At 41.0% G+C, this 19,592-nt stretch overlaps 1 protein-coding gene across 1 annotated transcript in view; it reads left to right on the plus strand.

The window, feature by feature from the left end:
• Positions 1-19,592, plus strand: part of PLXDC2 (plexin domain containing 2) — a 474,057-nt gene that overhangs the window by 177,335 nt on the left and 277,130 nt on the right. The window contains exon 2 of the mRNA XM_062210542.1: positions 9,609-9,817. Coding sequence (XP_062066526.1) covers positions 9,609-9,817 — 209 coding nt within the window. The remainder of the gene's footprint in view (positions 1-9,608; positions 9,818-19,592) is intronic.

Below are 19,592 nucleotides of genomic sequence, written 5' to 3' on the forward strand. Positions count from 1 at the left end.
CACCATAGGGATGGCCAAGCCACCACCCCACGTGGCACATTATGGGTAATGTTATAGGAACTAGGAGTAGCACAGAAATGAATAAAGGCATGGCACCTCCCTTGCCCCCAGTAAACTCATGCTAGCTTGTGAAGAATGCAATGTATTCATTAATTCCAGTATAATGAGAAGAACACAGCACTGGGTTTGAGTAAAATCTTGAGATCATACTAAAATAATTTTTGTAGGAGAATGAAGCGATGGTGATGGCAAAAGGCTTTGTCAAGTCAGAATATTTTAACTTGACCTTTAAAAATGTAGAGACAGTGCTCTTGCTTTTTCTCCTCACTATGAAGGCAGCAGCACATTGTAGAAAATGTATAAACTATAGACAATGCAGACAGAACAAACAAACAAAAAAAGCAACTAGTGGCCTTTTTACATAACACTGGGAGTACCCTAATGTGTTTCTCTTTTCTTTTGTGTATTTGTATCTCTATTTCTCTTTTTCCCAGTTCAAATCATAATGCATAATTTTTTATTCTTATTTATAAATCTTTTTGGACATCTAACAGTACTTCCATAGTCTCAAACCCATATAGGAAGATCTCCTGCTGTGTTTTTCAATGTTATTTAGGAATGATATTCAACATTGATTGACTTAAAACATTTAGTCCATGACAACCAGGGCACAAGGCTAAACTGGGACTCTGCAGCCTTATTAAATGAAGTACTGAATTCCTCTATACCGGTAGTCTGTTTCCATTACCAGAGTAAACTCTGGTACAAAAATACTAATGGAAAATTTCAGAAATCAGCAATGCCTCGGTTTTAAATCTCATGTTCTCAGTAAGGGGATGGAATCTTGTCCTGCCCTTCTCCTTCCTGCTCCGTATGTGAATCGTCCTTTGGTCCAGGTATTCATGTGCTCCCTGTCCCTTGGTCCCATCTGTGGGTTCAGGTAGCCACCAGGGGTGTTGGAAATTGTCCCTGCAGATGAGGGGGACACTACGTGTATCCTGGAGTTGTTGTGTTATGTGGAGGGCATTCTCATTGTTTGTGTGGGAGGTAGGAGATGGAAGTACAGTTCAGTATTTAATTTGTTGAGGTTGGACTTCAGAATCACATACCTTTTAGAAGAATGTTGGGTGTGATTCTAAGTACATGATGTGGCATCCAGTTACTGGCATCGTCTTTGAATGTCCAGAAGTCTGAGTTACACAGTTACAACTGCAGAGGCATAAGTTTGCAGAAATAAACAGAGAGATAACTTTGTGGTGAGGAATCTACAGGTCTGTACAAATCTCTGCAGGGCACTCAACCTATAGAAATTTGAGGCTGTTTTGAAAACAGTTTGATTTATCTAATTTAACTCGGATTAAATTTATAAAACATAGCCCATTAGAAGTACATGTGTTGGCTTTGACTATATTGGCCAAATCAGCCCGTGCTCAACATTGGGTCATTATGAATTCTGACCCCACAGACCAAATATGATGTGATGACAATATGGAATGAGATTGAGTCTATCAGACATCTGGTAGCCTTAATTTAATAGAAGGCCCTCAGTGATCTGGGCCCTAGGCATTTGGACATCATCTCTGACACTGGGCACTGTTATAACAATTGATTCCATCTGGCTTGCTCTGGCTCAGAATTTTCACATTTTCCCAAGAGAGGCTATTGGCCATGACTGGTCCTTGTTTACAGAGTTTTCCATCTCTCCTGGTGGCAGAGTCACACTTTTTATGCATTGGGACTTAGCTTATGGTGCAAAGCCCTTATTTTAAAATCAGCCATTCCCAATACAGGAAATGAAAGTTTAGGATGGCTAATGATGAATAGCAGTGTTCAGATATTTTACCAAGTAGTTTTAGTGATTTATTGTGTTGTGGAACTGCTAAACGATCATAATATATGATTTTTTTCCACAAATAAAAATAGAAAACCTGAAAAAATGCAGAATATTTTATATATGAACACAAATAGCCTAAAATATGTTAATAAGATGCCTAGCTTAGCTGTAGGATACCAGACTTCTGTAGCTAGGAGGAACCACGGCTGGTAAAAGGTATATAAAACTGTGCAGTCTCATTGTATGGGTAGTATGAGGTTGTTTATTTAAAAACCCTGTGAGGTTTCTGGGTTCACAGTGCAATTGTTCTCTATGGAAAACCACAAGGATCTTATTAAAAGAGAGATTTTCAGATTTAATTTGATGTTCATTTCCCATTTACAGATTATTTGTGGATTTTGGTTGACATGGAAATGAGCCTGTTCCCTAAATCTGACAGATTCATCTGAAACATCAGTGAATGCCCTGAGTTCTCTGACAGCTGTACTTTTACTGCAAAACAGGGGTTATCATCATCACAGTAAAACAAGTGCTGAAATCTAACCTGGAATTCCATTTTTCTTTCAAATTTTAACTAGGTGGTTAATAGAAAATCCTCCGTTAACAAGAATATTAATTATATATTTTGTAGTACTTTCAAACCCTTTCAAACTATAAGAAAAATATAATAAATATTAACGTGTCATTACTTTCTGCCTTGTTTTTATACTGAAAGCATTTTATTCTGTCTTATTGACAGAAGCAACATGAGAAGAGATTGTATTCCTTATTTATTTCCACATGCGGGATTGTTCACATACTTATTTCTGATTGCACATTTTACTTACATTATGATTTTCCATGTGGATTTTTTTCTTGTGTTATAACACTAACCTTTGTGACAAATTGCTCAGTTATCTGGAGAGACTGATCAAAGTCAGATTAGATAGCGATTAAGAGCACACCTCTGGACCCAGCTCCATTGACTTCTCCAGTCTGTTAGCTTTCATCAGCATCTTCCTATGAGAAACGAGAGAATAGTAAGTGCCAAATGTATTACCCACAATGAGGGTTGGCTATTACTTTATTATTATTATTGTATTGTTCTTATAGAAGCCACACATAAAACACCTTTGCTTAAAAGAGTTAACAGTATTATTCTTTTTATTTATTTTTAATACTTTATTAAAGATGTAAAGTTGTCTTAAATTTTATTAATAGGTACTCATAAGGCAGAGCATTTATCTGTAGGATAATTTATAAAATTAAAGGTCCTTGTATTATTTAGTTATACAGTTACAAAATGTTTAATTTTAAAAGTATACATTGGATTATGGCCTTGTCTAAATAAGGTCGGAGTTTGTGGACTCAGGAGGCTTCCATAGCCTTGGTGGCACATGACAAGAGCCTCGGGTGATTACTGACATCATAAATAAGAGTGTCAATTGTTGGATCAAGAGCAGGAGTCACTGTGTACTTGCTCCTCATGTAGGACCTCTGTCCTTGGTGTGTTGTTCTGTGAGAATTAATGGTAAAACTAGTCTTCAAACAGTACTTTATACTTTGTGTGTCTGGGTGGGTGCAGATTGTTGAAATCTTTACTTAATGTGGAGCTGGTCTTCTGTAGATAAAGATGGTTAAAGGTTTATCTTGGTGAGGAATGGGTTGGGAGAGGGAGTAGGAGATGGGATGGTTTGCAGGTGGGAGGGTGGTTATGGGGGGAAGAACCGCTATGATCCAAGGGTTGTACTTTTGAAATTTGTATTTATTGAATGGAAGAACTTTTCTATTTAAAAAAAAAAGTATAGATTAGCTCCATGTATATTTTGAATTGAGTGCTTGATCAATTAGATTTCTCATTCCATTTCATTTTTTTAAATATTTTTTTAACCTGTCAAATATTCTGCAGCCACCCACCCACCCACCTACACACACCCACCCCCACACACACCCTATGATGACCAAGAATGCTGCAGACTCAGATTTTAGCCAAGGCTAAGGGCAGAGGAGAGGAGGAGGCCAGGGCACTTGGAGCTGCACTGCAGAGCTTTCTGTGCAGCCTCGGAGACCAGATTCCTATGCCTCAAGCTCGAAAGCAATTCCTTATTTACTTCACACTTTCCACTTGACATTGTTCTCTTTTCATCTGCTTCATATCTTTTCAATCCCATCACTGGGCCATGCCCACATTCTCCTAAGACACATGCTGTATTTCTTACTGATTTCAGTAACCAAGGAGGACAGAGATGATGAACTGCAACCGTAAGTGTTGTGGGACATTACCCAACTGGCCACTGAGCTATTTTTTAGTCCAGTTCATCTCTGATAAATAGGTTTGTTTTCTTATTTTTCTACCCTTCTCTCTGACCACTCAGAAACATGGTTAAAATTTTAAGAAGCAAGAAAGTTGATTGCACATGTAAACCTGTAAGACATTGTCTCAGATGTGGTCAGTCATTCATTCAAAATCTTTGGATACCAGGGTGAGTGTTTGGTCTTGTGGTGAATGCTCCTGCATCCCACACCACAGTGCCTGGGTTTGATGCTTGCCTCTGGCTCCTGACTCCACTCTTCTGCCAGTGTAGACCTTGGGAGACAATGGTGCTGGCTCAAGTAGCTGGGCTCTGGCCATCTACATGGGAGACCTGGATTGTGTTCTGGCCTCTAGCTGCAGCCCCAACCCCAGCCCAGTCCAGGTTGTTGGGAGCACTGGTGGAAGTGAACCAGTGGATAGGAGCTTTCTCCCTTTGTCCATGCTTGTACTGGTGGAACAAAAACATAAAAATAAGATAAAGACTTATTATGGGAAGCAACTGATTGAGGCCACAGTCAAGGGTGGAAAGACTTCATCAGAGCAGTTAGAGTGTTCAGAGTTAGCTTTATTGAACAGTCTGTAAGGGAGCAGCAGGAAGATAGGACAGCCAGAGGCAGAGTGCTGCTGCTGCAACATGGAATATAATCCAGATATATACATACATACACATACATACATACATACACACACACACATACATGGCAGATTGCTGCAAGCTAGAGAGTTCCCTGTCACTAGTAACTTCCTTATTGCGAGGCGCTTTCCTGTTAGTAAGGCTTTCCTTTTTACCAGGTGCCCAGGTGACCTCCATACCTATCCTGAAGCATGTCCTGGTCAGTTGTGCCCCCGTCTTGCTGGGTGGACTCCTAAGACTCAACGTGTATTCACATAGTCACACTCGGGGCTGTCAGTTATCACAGCGTAGCTTGGGATGCAGGGAAAGGATACACAGCAAAATCAGCAAAGAGAAAAGCCACTTAGGCAATATCTGTGGTTCCAAGAGTCCTTCTAGACACACAAGACACATCTGATTTCCCCAGCAAAAAGAAATGAGTTGTGATAACACATGTGAAACCTTGTCTATCAGGGAAGTTTGTTAGAAACTCAATCCCCAAGGTTTTACTGGAGGTTGGTCACATACCTGCCTTCTTTGTAGAATGTACCCAAATTCCAGACTCCTGGAAGAAGGCTGAAGTTCAGCATAAAACACATCATTTGCACAATCATTGTAGGCACTGGGAGCCTTCTTCACTAGTAGTTTATCAATTACTGTAATCAAAGAAAATATCTTAAGCATGTTAAGATCACTTTACATGTTGTACAGAAAGGGTATTTTTATAACTTTCTTTCTCTCCTATGTCCAAATGGCAGTCATTAGATGTAGTTAATGTCTTCATGAGCTGTCTAATTAATGACCATAGCCAAATATGTTGGAGAAAATTAGCTTTGAAGGTTTTCTATTGTTGTTGAGTTAACATACAATAGACAGAAAGCAAACAGTCTGCTGCACCAGACATTCAGATATCCCTCCTGTTGCTTTTGTTTTCACTACAGCTGGGAAGGGAAGACTTGTATTGCATATACCCCTTCATCTGGCTTCTGAATGATTCATTTTGGTGCTGAAATAAAGAATAATATAAAATCTTTTTATGAGCTTGAAAGCCCTGAACTGCATAGGAATAATTTCCAGTATGGCTAACCAAGCCTGTTTTCCTAATCTTTCTTCATGGGAAACAACCATTTTGACTTGTTTTATCTTCTCTCAAAATCATTTGGAAATAAGACCAAAATCCATGCCAACTTCATACTTGAGACTCGATGAGCTAGGTACTTCTGAATTATGAACATACAGTACCATTTCCTGTGCGTGTGACCAGGTAGCCTTGCTTATTCCTGGCATACTTAAGAAAAAGAAGTGGGTTTGAAATGGCAACCACAAGAAGCAACAAAAAGGATATTTATGGAGGCCGGGGTCTCAAGCTCACAAATTGTCTCATTAGAAACCCCCTCAGGCCCTTCCTGAAAGTCTGTTTACTCTTTGTAAACACAATTAGAGGGAGCAGGTGATTGGCTTTGGAAGTTTGAGGCAGCAATTTCAGGGAGGAGCAAGCCTGGGGGAGGGGGGGAGAGGAACAGGCCCCAGACCTCTGTGGTAGCTGTCAGTGGGAGTGCTGAACCAAGAAAGAAAACATCATGAAGGGGCTGCTAAACAGTGGAGAGCACAGCCCCACAGCTGGCTGCAGACTTAACCTTGTGAGTGCTGGAGTCTGCAGGCGTGCTTGTGTGTATGAGATCTGCCTACATCTGCATTTGCCATCCCCCGGGGGATCCCGCTGTATGGATGCATCTGAATGTTCACTGCCCAAGGAGAGTTCAACACGTTCATCAGACGCCTCAAATTTCAAGTGCAGTGGGGGAATTATAGACTTTATTTTCCCTAATATATACAGCTTCTCCTTTGTTCTCTAGAGTAAGAGGGCTGGGAGAATGCAGAGCAAATTGAGAAATAGACTCCTATGCATTTACTTCCTGCCCAGGGCTTAGACCCCAAGGGCTGATGGGAATTAATGAGCCTATTGGGAATTTGGGGAAGTGCTGTTTTGTCCTATATTAAGAGTGTCTAGAAAAAGTGTCTAGGTAAAACCAGTATCAGAGAAGAGAAAGTGATACCTGTTTGAAAGAAGTCATTTTCTTTTATATTACATTAAAATTCTGTTTGGGAGATTTCAAGGAAACTAATTCTTTGAAGTGCTTGGTGTGCTTCCTGATTTATGCTTTTAAGGATTCACAAGTTTCTAGTTATAGCCATTCCTCTGTGTATGTTTTTTTTTTTTTTTAAACATTTTTCTCTCTGGAACCATTTAATCCTCTTACTACATTATGTTTGCCACCATTTCTTATCTAGACTGGCATCCAGTCAAAGATCCCAGATAGGTTTTCCATTGTTCCTCCATAGCTTTTTGTATTCACCCAGTTGTGTCAGTGCCATCCCCTGCGGAGAGCCACAGATGTCTGCCTCTGAACTTGAGCTGAGTGTAAGCTAAGAGATCTAATCTGGTGTTTTCAAAATTTTATTGCTTGCCTTTGTTGTAAGCAGCCTCATATATTTTTGATAATGAGGCAGTGTATCTAAATAAAGCCAATAAAATTGCTTTATGTAGCTTTGCAGAATCATAGGTCTTAGGGCCTGACACCTCCTCAACAAAGGTGCCTGCTTTTGCAGGTAAGGTATTTTCATTCTCATTTAAAATATGGGATAACTAAAACACAGAGAGTTTCATGAATTCTGGGTACTACAACCAGCAAACCTAATAGAAAGAATTCCTGCCTGCATGTCCTGCATCCATCCTTGTATAGTATTTCCATTGCTTTGTTCTGCCTGGTCTGAAGAGTTAATCAGCAACTCATTCATTCACTCAATCAGTCCAGGAACATCTACTGTTCAGTGGGGCAACCTTGTTACAAAAGACGTTTTCTATAGTGATGAGTACAGTGTTGGATAGATGTGCTTCTTGAACTCTTGGTGTGGAAGGGGAGGCAGATGGACCATACTCACCCATTATATGTGTGGGTTCTTTTTAAGCTTACAAATTCAATAAATTGAACACAATGCTGTATTTCTCTGGCTCCTGAACTCCTTCCCGTGGAGTTTTGGTTGTTTTGGTCTCTGGTCTTTCAAGCTTTACATGGAGACAACATAGTAATATTTCTCTCTGGACTCTATCCACTAAGGCTCTAGGCGGGAGGGCATCTTTTCACTCTGAAAACAAAAAACATCCTCATTGTTGAAGAATTATTAACATCTTTCTGAGTTGAAAGGAGCCATCAAACTGTTGAAATCTTAGTATATACCAAGTTGATATAAAGATAATTGAAAATGAATCGTGATGAAGAATGGGATGGGGGAGGGAGTGGGAGATGGGAAGGTTGCGGGTGGGAGGGAGGTTATGGGGGGAAAAGCAGCTATAATCCAAAAGTTGTACTTTCGAAATTTATATTTATTAAATAATTTTTTTAAAAAAGGAGCCATCATAACTATATTTAGTATTGGGAGTCGACGGCATTGTAAGCTGCATTGAATATAGTTTAGTTTTTTTTGAAATGTTTTTATGTTGAGGGGAACATCATGAATATAATTTTTTTTTTTTTTGACAGGCAGAGAGGACAGTGAGAGAGAGACAGAGAGAAAGGTCTTCCTTTTGCCGTTGGTTCACCCTCCAATGGCCGCCGCGGTAGCGTGCTGCGGCCGGCGCACCGCGCTGATCCGATGGCAGGAGCCAGGTGCTTCTCCTGGTCTCCCATGGGGTGCAGGGCCCAAGGACTTGGGCCATCCTCCACTGCACTCCCTGGCCACAGCAGAGAGCTGGCCTGGAAGAGGGGCAACCGGGACAGGATCGGTGCCCCGACCGGGACTAGAACCTGGTGTGCCGGCGCCGCAAGGCGGAGGATTAGCCTAGTGAGCCGCGGCGCCGGCCCATGAATATAATTTAATCATTGCTCTCTTAGCCCTTTTTGAGCCCATATCCCACCAGTTCCAAAGCCTGTCAATTTATATCATTGGAACCCATACCCTGCCACTTATAAAGCCTGTTGTTTCATATCTTCTAATGGTGGCTGCACAGAAGAAAGCTGTCCTTGTTCAGAAACTGAATTTCCAATACTTTTGGCACATCTTCCCCTGCTGACCTACCAAAATGAAAGACTAGGAGTAATGATTAAATCTAATTTTCCCTCCTGTAGTGGCCAGATGATCTGGGTCAGCAAGGCCAGTCCCTGTGGTGGGCTTTAAAATACCTCTGTGATGGGGTCTCCTTGCCTTTCCATCCATTTCTATAAATGCCTATCACTATCATCCTTTACCACCCTGATGAGATCCCAAGGTGAGAACGGCACAAATGAACAGGCTCACGTGTCATGACTCCTGAAGGCGTTGCTGATTCAATGACTTGAGTGAGGAACCAGTTGGGGTCACAAACTTAGCACCGTTACAGAAAGATAATTCCATGTATTACTTAACCCGTTCAAATACATTGTTGTCTCTTTGCTGCCCAGCATAAGTCATGTGAAATCAATATAAGCTTACACACTAATGTCTGACTTTTATTTTCAAATAAACTCAAGACCGCTGGTTTCCGTTCCTTTGTTTGGATTCTAGCTTGCTTTCTCAGGATAGCTAGAGGATATTTATGAAGGGTGTGTGTGGAGGAGTGAGGGAAAGGAATAAAAATGCATTGCTGCAGGGCTGCACATCTGTTTGAGGATCTCTGTGAGGTCTGCATGTTTGCTATTGTCGTGGCTTCTGCTGTATCCTGGGATCCCATTCCACTCAAAGATATGCGTGCCAACTCGAAACGGTCCATGTAGTCAGGCATCACTGTTGGTTTCCTTTCCCTACAACTAGCAGAGCTGTTTTTTCTTCTTCAGTAGATACCACATATATGATTCACAAGTGTAAAGACATTTTCTTTCTTTTTCAAACAGATTGGCAGTATGAAGTTGCCCAGGCCATCCCTCCAACAGAAGAGGTAGAAGTGGACTCACATGCCTACAGCCACAGGTGGAAAAGGAGCCTGGACTCCCTCAAGGGGATAGATACGAATCGGGCCAGCATGGGTCAAGACGCCCCAGATCCCAGAGGCTTCACCGACCTGCTTCTGGACGATGGACAGGACAACAACACTCAGATTGAGGTACATGAAGGTTCTGGGTAATTGAGAAGAATGAATGAGTCTGTTTCCTGTAAGGTGCTCAACTTCTACATAGACATGTTATTCCTGCATTTCAGTCTAGAGCTTCTGGGCTGTTGATGAAATACAATTCCTTGATAAAAATAGTAGCCAAATCCTTTAATCATCCATGAGCTCAATTACCAATGAAACAGACAGACCTGGGCTTGGGGTGGTGATGACAGTCAGGGAACAGTGCTTGGTCTTAGTGAGTTCATTGTCTAAGAGGGTTTGAAAGCCAGAAGCAAATATTATGAGACCCGAACAAAATAGTTGCTGAATCAGATAGCATGGGACATGTACAAAAAAGCACACAGGCTGTGCAGTGTGCCATGGGCGAGGGTGTGGTCAACCCCACTTTGAGTTGGGGATTGCATGTTGTCTATGAGGGTTTTCCTGGGAATGAATATTTAGGAGTGGCCTTGGAAGATTGAGAGAGGTTCACCTGGATGATAACCTGTTAATAGGAGGCAGGAAGAACTTCCTGGCGAGGGTGAGTTACATTTGAGGGTTGTGAACAGATTAGCATGTTGAGCGATCTTGAAGGATGACAAGCTGTCCCAGTTTGCCTGGGTCTGAGGATTTTTCTGGGACATAGGACTTCTGCTTGAAATGGGACAGGTCTGGACAAACTGGGATGATTGGTCACTGTTACTGGAAGTTCATTCTTTGTTCACTTCGCAGAGCTGTGAAAGGGAGGAGGAGGAGGATTGCAGAGTGGTGAGTTGAGTGTAGAGTTTGAAGAGAGAGCACAATTTGGAGGGGTTTTGAGGATCACTCAAAGGACCCAAAGGCAGAGTTACAGTTCTTGAGTTTCCATAGTTGCTAACATTGCAGACCATAAAATATGACTTTGTTTGTAAACTAGATAGAACTAAAAACAAACAAGTAACTCCTGTGGAAATAAGTGAAGACCACCCAGTGAGCACAAACAAATGCTCTTGATTCTGTTTGCTCCAGCAAGGGGGTCGGCCACCACACTTATCTTTGGCAGAGACTCAAAGGCAGGTAGGAGAATGGGAAAATTTGTGTTGAACAATGAGAAGGCCTATGTATGCTCTGATTATAAGTTGTTGGTGTAGGGAAGCTGAAGGTGGGCTAGTTAGAAACAGAGTCTTATGTGCTTAGCTTAAAGAACAGAGCAGCTTTCTATGGTTGGACCTGAACTGGAAGTAGAGACAAAAACCAGGGAAGCTCCATTTTAAATCATTTCCTGACCAGTGTGGGATGGCTGCTGCCAGGGTTGTGATGGGCCTTCTTGGGTTTGTGCTGTGGAGCTGGGAGTCCAGCATTGTCATACATTCTCGTGCAACCTCCTACTCTCCCAGATGGCAGGCTTATAATTTTCACAAGCTACACACCATTCTTTCCACTGCATCACAGTTCCTGAAATTCTCATTATTTAGAAAAAGAGTTCAACTTCATGCAGCAGATACCACATAGCCCTGCAAATAGTGTCAAGGCATCATTTTGTTCCCGCACGGTGAGAAGGATCTTCAGATGACCTGAAGTACTAGCAGCTGAAATTCTGGTTGTGTGAGAAACTCAGCAATGTGTGAAAGCCCTGTCCGTGGCCATGGATGTGGCTACGGTGTTCCCTGGCTGCCACAGCCAGACCCCTTACCCAGCAGCAGAGGATGCATCGGGAGCAGAAGTCATATACTGTCTTTAAGAGGCTATGTGATTCCTGCAGGGTGTCTTGCTCTTTTGACAGTAGTGTTGTTATGGCAACACCGAGTGGGCAACATAATTCCTCCTGAGCCACTCTTTAGCTGGGGTGCAGCATAAGAAAAGCAGAGCCACACAGAAAGAAACAGAGCCACCTATGCTCTGCCCAGAAGTGACCTGACTCAGATTCCAAGGAGAGAACACAGGTTCCTAGAGCTCTGCCATTTTGCCTGTAGGCCACTGAGCTTTCCTAGTCCCTTGTAAAATAGAAAGTCTCTGTGCTCAGGGGTGTACTACCTCTCTTCAAAAGTAGCCCTGGTGTTACTACGGCTGATTTTTGTGATTCAGTCAAGTTTTCTCTTTTTTACTTTACCAGAGAGAGACCATAGAAAGTCCATAGATTTGAATCAGCAAAAAGGAAGAGGAAGAGTGGCTCAAGGAACTTGGGTGGTAGATCTTCCCTCGGTACTAAGATCTGCCAGGTGCTGGATGGACACCATCTGGCTTAGTCCTTCCAGCAGTCCCCAGGCTCATGGGGCAATCTCAGTGCAGTTTTTCAAATTTTGGTTTAGTGTTGCCCTAGCATCTCCCGTTAATGAGTAAAGGGGTTGGTATTCACACCCAGGCTTGCCAGGCTCCCACTTTATCCCTTTGACTTGACTTTGCTCTCTCTAACAAAAGGAGAGCAAATGGCATTTGCATTAGTAATGACTTTGGACAGTGACAGCCCCCAGATATTCATAGGAAAGTAACTTTGGGCTTTCAGTCTGGCTGGAAGGTTGAGGGGAAAAGGGAGAGAGAGATATTCATTCCATCCACTCATTTACTTGCCAAATGCCCACAATAGCCAGGGCTGGGCCAGGCTGAAGCCTCGAACCCAGAACTCAATCCAGGTCTCCCATGTGGATGGTAAGGGCCCAACTACTTGAGTCCTCACCTGCTACCTTCCAGGCTGCACATTTATAGGAAGCTGGAATCAGGATCAGAGCCAGAACTTGAATCCAGGTGCTCTAACATGGGACACGGGCATCCCAAGCGCTGCACCAAAAGCCCACCCCAGGAGTCTTGTCTTGAAGAAGGAGTCACATAATAAGAGCACTGCCTTATTTCAAGAGTCATTTATTTTGCTGGGGTTCTGGGGGTTGATGGAAATGAGTGGGAATCAAAAGTTTCCCATGTAACTTCTTGGCACTGCCATGGTTTTAGAAACCAAACCTGTGTCTGAGATTTCTCTGGAGAGTTTTGCTTATCCTGGCCCTTGAAATAGTAATTTTGAACAGTGCTACATCACTTTTGGGGAAAATAACTTTCACACAATTGAGCTAAACTGGAATAGGAGATAATGGAACTAAATGGTTGTAGAGTGACTACTCTCTGGTGAGCATTGTGACAAAAGTCTTTCTTATTGTTTGGAAATAAGCATTTTGGGTTATGTTGCTGAATATAGGCAGTGAGTATGAAAGACTGTGTGTTTTGTCCTTTAGGGTTAGGGATCAGAATTATTTTGTGCAGCATCTGTAGCTGTAGTTGTAGCTGTTAACACCATTTATGTCACAGTGAGTACAAAACCATCCAGAACAGCATCCCTGTCTGTGTCGTCTTCATGACTCCCATCGTCTAGACTTTTATATCCCACTTTCACCAAGCCTCCCAAACAAAGGCACCAAAACCCAAAAGAATACAATACAGTGTTTAGTGTTCTGCCACAAATTCCTTCTGAAACAAACAAAGGCTGTCATTCTCTTAACCCGGTACTGAGAGCCAGAAATTTTTCTGGCTCTACAAAAGGGCAGATAATGGAAGGACTGGGAAACTTAGTCTGCCCCAGTTGAAGAATTCTTCCAGTGGAAATTTGTTTGTTGTTGACTGTCTTTGGTACTCTTTCCACAAAGACACAGAGATGTATCCAAGGCGACTGTATTTCCTGTCACATAAGCAGGGGCCCTGCAGCTGGCAGATCAGAGCAGCTGCCACTGTTGATGTGAATGTGGATTTCTTTGGCACCTGTCCTCTTGAAGCCATCGCTTGGCCTTGTTTGAGCAGCCTCTGGGGAATCCTGTGGCTCCAGGGGCACGAGTGCTGATGGGCAGCTCAGGGGGTGCATCTTCACCTCCAGGCTGGCTGCCCTTCCAGGTCCTGGCCTGGAGCCCTTGGCACCACAGCAGCACGTCAGGAAGAGAAGGTCCTCACTGGTGTTTGTTGGGAGCGACTCGTGCCTCAGGAAGCTTCGTTTCACCAGCCTATTCCTGCAGGAGAGTGTGGGCCGCTCACAGCCCTCAGGTTTACAGGAATCAATCACAAAATCTCTGCGACACACTGGACCAAGTATGTGCGTTTGTGTCACTCACTCACCTGCAGTATTTGCAAGTGTTGCAGTTCCTCTCTTGAGGCAGAAGGTTTGTGAAAGGAATTGTAGGGTACGGTTTTTGCCTTGATTCTCAAGCCCTGGCATAACCTAAAGAGGGAGGTTTTATACACTGAGTTTATAGATCATAACCATGTAGCTTCATAATCCAAACTGACTCAGAACTTGTGAGCGAGGTCATTTCCTCTAAATCTCTAAAGTGCGTACAGATCACCTGGGACTCAGGTTCAGATGCACGTCCTGATTTTTCAGTGCTAGGCTGGAGCTCGTCCTTTGCACTGTGTTTCTAACAAGTTCCCTGGTGACATAGCTACACTGTTGAGTTGCAAGGAACTATCCACCAAGCAGAGTTAGCTACTGGTTTGCAGGCTCTAAATGTTCCTAAAGATCTTAAATTAAATCTGAGTGCTTATCAACAATGTGTCCTGTGGAGTTCTCATTCTGGCGCCGGCACACCAGGTTCTAGTCCCGGTCGGGGCACCGGATTCTGTCCCGGTTGCCCCTCTTCCAGGCCAGCTTTCTGCTGTGGCCAGGGAGTGCAGTGGAGGATGGCCCAAGTGCTTGGGCCCTGCACCCCATGGGAGACCAGAATAAGTACCTGGCTCCTGCCATCGGATCAGTGCGGTGCGCCAGCCGCAGCGCGCCAGCTGCAGCGGCCATTGGAGGGTGAACCAACGGCAAAGGAAGACCTTTCTCTCTGTCTCTCTCTCTCACTGTCCACTCTGCCTATCAAAAAGAAAAAAAAAAAAATCAGAAGGCTGGGTATGTGGTGCAGTGGTTAAGTTGTCTCTTGGGAAACCTGCATAAGATATGGGAGTGACTGGTTGGAGTCCTGGCTTCTCCACATTTGATGTACCTTCCTGCTAATGCACACCGCGGAAGGCAGCAGTTAATGGCTCAAGTGTTTGGATTCCTGCTACCCATGTTGGAGACCTGGATTGAGTTCCGGGTTGCTTGCTTCGGCCTGGTCCAGCCCTGGCTGTTGTAGATATTTGGGTAATGAACCAGAAGATAGAAGATCTTTGTATTTCTGACTTTCAAATAAGATGAAAATAATATATACAAAATTTTAATTTTTTAAAAATCTTAAGTATAACCAAGAACTGTTGTATTATCCATGTGCATTAAAGTTTGTATCTGAGGAAAGTATAATTGAAAATAAGTAGCAAATTTTATGTGTGATAGATTTAGTGAAAAACTAGAGATCAGCAATTTTTCTTTTAAGTTCATATGTAAAAATTACTTGATTGTCTACTGTGACACACATATTTTCCATTGTGTTACATCTTATTTTTGAAATTGTGTAATTAATATGTTCCTTTAAATAGATTTATCAACTGCCAGCTGCTGCACACAGATTGTTGTATAGATTCTAATATTTTATTGTAGTCCCATAACTCAGCAATCTGAGAAAAAAGAAGTTAGTGGCGAATGCTTAGGTCTAAAAGAGAACATTATTGGTTTGCTGATGCTTTTACAAAGAAAAAGACAAATTTTATTATGTCCATGTGGACAGAATTTGCATGGTATGTTTGCATTGTGGAGAGACTATCCAATTATCCTTAGGTAAAGAAAATGCTATCACTTGTGTTTGTTTTAAGCCCAAATAAGCTTTTGTAATTGGAAGATCTGATAGTCACATTAAAACGTCAATATCAGACAGTGACAATATACATCATCACATTTCACAGAATATTCATGGAGTGATCAAAATTGGCAGAGAATAGCTGGGCTGATTAGATCCTCAGGGTTGTTTTCTGCTCAGTGAACTCATGGAACACAGCGCTTAAATCTGAGAAGAACTTGGTAGTGCAGATTTATGACATTTTTCAAAAAAGCAAAGATACTGAGTACTTCTGTTACTGTAGTTATTACACATGGGGAAAGCTGGTAGAGATTATGTTTTAAGTAACACATTTCTGTTCTAAAGGATCTTAAGTATGTGGTTTCAGTGTGTGGTTGCAGGATCAGAAAGCTGTGACCAGGGGATACTAAGACTAACCCTGAAGAAGAACACAATGAATTGAAGTTTCCCAAATATATGTTTAAGTGTGTCTTCCACAACCAATAAGAAAGCAAGCATTAGGAGGGCATGCGATTGAATAGGAGGAAACATATGGCACAGGTTTATGATCCCTTATTCAATGGAAAGCAAGGATTACTGTGAGGACAAGGTGTTAATAGAACCTACTCATGAAGAGAGAACATAGCCAGATACCAAGGTAATTCTAGACAGAGTTTTGTGCAGATAGGCAGCAGCAAGAATTGGAATTCTGTTGCATTCTATGCTGAGGTATCTGGGATTTACCAGGAAGGCACTGGGAAGCCAATGAAAGATTTTAAGCACAAGGGAGCTAGTGTTGTGGTATAACAGGTTAAGCTGCAGCCTAGGATGCCAGCATCACACGTGGGTACCAGTTCATGTCCCAGCTACCCCACTTCCAATCCAGCTCCCTGCTAACATGCCTCAGAAAGCAGTGGAAGATGGCCCAAGTGCTTGGGCCCCTGCCACCTAGGTGGGAGACCCAGATGAAGCTCCTGACTCCTGGCTTCTGGCTTGCCTAGCCCAGGCCTTGGGGCTGTTTGGGGAGTGAAGCAGCTGGTAGAAGATCTCTTTATCTCTCACTCTTTGTCACTCCCTGTCTTTCTGTTACTCTTTCTAATAAATAAATAAATCTTCAAAAAATATTTTAAGTACAAAAGGCAAGATTGCACTGATGCTTCTACAGGGTTGTTAGGGACCACATAAGGAGATCCAGAAGACCACATCTAGGAGTGGAAAGATGAGTTAAATTTAGGTGATAATTATGGGGTGAAATGAGATGGTGGTTAGGATAAAGGCTTTGGATGACTGTATGAATTATGAATTTCAAAAATTATTCAGATGTTGAGTGATTAATTTCAGTTACCCACCATGGCCAAAATTTTGCCCAACCTTGTAATGCTCGCTTGAATCTGAGGGTGATTTGAAGATTCTTGTCACTGCCTTCTCTGGCACAGTCCTATCTAATTTGAGCTGGGAATTAGCCTCGTTTCTTGATCTGTGTATTGCTGAAGGTTGCATGTTAACTGACAGCAACATCTATTTCAATTTCTTCTGTGTTGATCTTTGTCAAAAACATGTATTTTTAAGCTTCTGATTTAATCCCGTTCATTTTCTTTTAGAATATTGATGAGAACCTTTTACTTTGCCAAGACAAAAATGCACGGAAAATAGTAAATCAGGCAGAAGTGATATCTGCAATTATTGCTGCTCCTTTAAAAAGATAATGAGGATTAAAATAGAGTATCATATATCTTCCTCAATTATAGATTATTCTTAGTTTGACATGTCGGCTCTTTATGGAAGCAAAAATGTGAAAAGATCCATAACTGTCCTTCAGAGAGTTCCGTTGAGAGTAACTGGATCATCTCTGGGATTCTTCCATGTTAGCTGATCAACTTTATTTACAGTAATGGTATAGATAGAGCCTTCGGAATGATACATAGAGGTGGCAAAGTTATTAAGTGTGTGAGTCATAGAATTTATTTTCAGAAATAGAATTGTGTTTCAACGTGAATGATAGTCTTACATTCTCCATGCACAAAGAGAAATCTCATATTTCATCTATTACCCATCCCCTGCAGGATTCTGAGATTAATTATAGGAACATCACATTGCGTTTCATCCACCTGAATCCCTTAGCCACTCACAAGAACCTCACTGTATCCTCTCTTTGCATTAAGTAGTGACAATGGTAGGGAAAATCTAGTACATGGAATACCAGGTAACTAATAATAAACTGAATTTCTATTTTATCATCTTGAAATCTTATTTTTCTTTACCTAGACTAATTCCTAAGAAGATATTCAGTATATACTTTTATAACAATTATTATTTGGTCTTACTATAAAAAATTCGGAGTTTTACTTTGCCTTATATTGCTGAAACAGATTTAGAGTAGGTAAAGGCCTCTGTATTCACAAAGCATGCATATATATATATATATATATATATATATATATATCCCTTTTGCATTTGTGTTAAAGAAATTTGCTAATGTGAGTCTCTGTGCCCTATTAAGGAGGATATCAACTATTCAAAGATCCGAGAAGTGGTGGTAGCATTTGTAATGAAGAGACTGCCTTTGTTTTCTTTTTGTGGTGGCCTGAAAGACAACTCTCAGAGATGTCTCCATCTGTCTAGAAGCAAGAGAAGAATTGAACTCTGCAACCCTTGGGAACGGTTGTTTTGAGTTATTTCCATGTGGTATTTGAAGCCGGAGCTATTAAATTGAAGTAATAGTTTGTAATCCAATGCACTGAATTGAATGAATGGATCAAACACGGCCAAGATTGTTTCTCTTTCACAAGTAATTTCTAGCCATTTTGTGAAATATACACGTTTATGCAATCGCTAGCTTAAAGAACAAAGCTGTAGAAAACACCAGTATTCATCTTTTAGGCAATACCTTTATTTCCATCTGTCTATGTGCCTACAGTCTGTATTATTTTGGATTCACAATATAGTTACCACTTACAGACAAAAGAATTTGAAAGATTAACTTGCAAAGCAAAATTTTGTTTAAATTTTAAAAGTTCATTTAGTTACAGTATCTCTTATTAAGGAAATCTTTCAGGTACTTCCAAAATCAAAATTGTTTTATTCCATGACAGGTTTCTCTACCTAAAAGTAATCCTGGCTAAACCTTTGGGGTTTAATGAATTATAGCCTGGAAACTTTTATGATTTTCATAGGTAATGGCTTTGAAGTTGATTCTCAGATTCTTTTTTTCTCTAAGAAAATTTAGGTTATAATAGTCTCCCATTTTCTTAGATTATAGAGCTCTGACTGGTGTTCATTAGTTAAATGTAAATATTTCCTTGTTCTGTAACTTAAAGCTAGTACAGAGTAAAAGGTAATTTACAATTTCATATTCTGAAAATGTATACAAGGAACATTAACAAATCTCAAAGAACTGAAAACAATTTATCCATTACATATAGGATTCTAAAATGATTGGTTTCTTTAATAAACATATATAAATAATAGTTTCCTCTTTTTTACTGTTTTAAATTTTTTATATTTTTAAAATTTTAATCAATACTTTAATTGTACATATTTATGGAGTACAGGACAACATTTCAATACAGGTAAGCGGTCATGATCATATCAAGGTCATTGGCATAATCTGTCACTTCAAACATTTATTGTTTCCTTGTATTGGGATCATTTTGAAATTCTTTCTACTTGCTACTTTGAAAAACCAGTACAAAAAGTAATATTTTTCCATCATAAATCCAAAGAAATAAAAGTTAGTACTTTGAAAAGCTCTTCGGTCAACAGCTCACCCAAGCTGAGTCTGTTTATGGTTAAAGACTTTATAAAACAACTGCTGTTCAGTTTGTTATTGGCCCACAAATAACTTATCTGGAAATAAAAATTATTATTTCCATGTTAATTTTCCTCATTGAATAGGTTTTCTGCGGTTTAAGCATATACACTCAGATGCTTGTGTTGCTCAGCAATCCTAATTGCCACTTTAAGGGTTTGTAAAACTGCTGCTGTAAATATGTATTTCTTTTTTATTAAAAAATGATATATTATGCCCAGAATAAAAATTACTTGCATAAAAAGGCGAAATAAAGCAAATCTGGCATCTTTATCTTCCCAAGTACAATGTTGAAGCATTGCCCTGACCTCCTTTAGTGATCATTTCCGAATAC

The sequence above is a fragment of the Lepus europaeus genome, chromosome 14 (genome assembly GCF_033115175.1).
Source record: "Lepus europaeus isolate LE1 chromosome 14, mLepTim1.pri, whole genome shotgun sequence".
Classification (NCBI taxonomy): domain Eukaryota; kingdom Metazoa; phylum Chordata; class Mammalia; order Lagomorpha; family Leporidae; genus Lepus; species Lepus europaeus.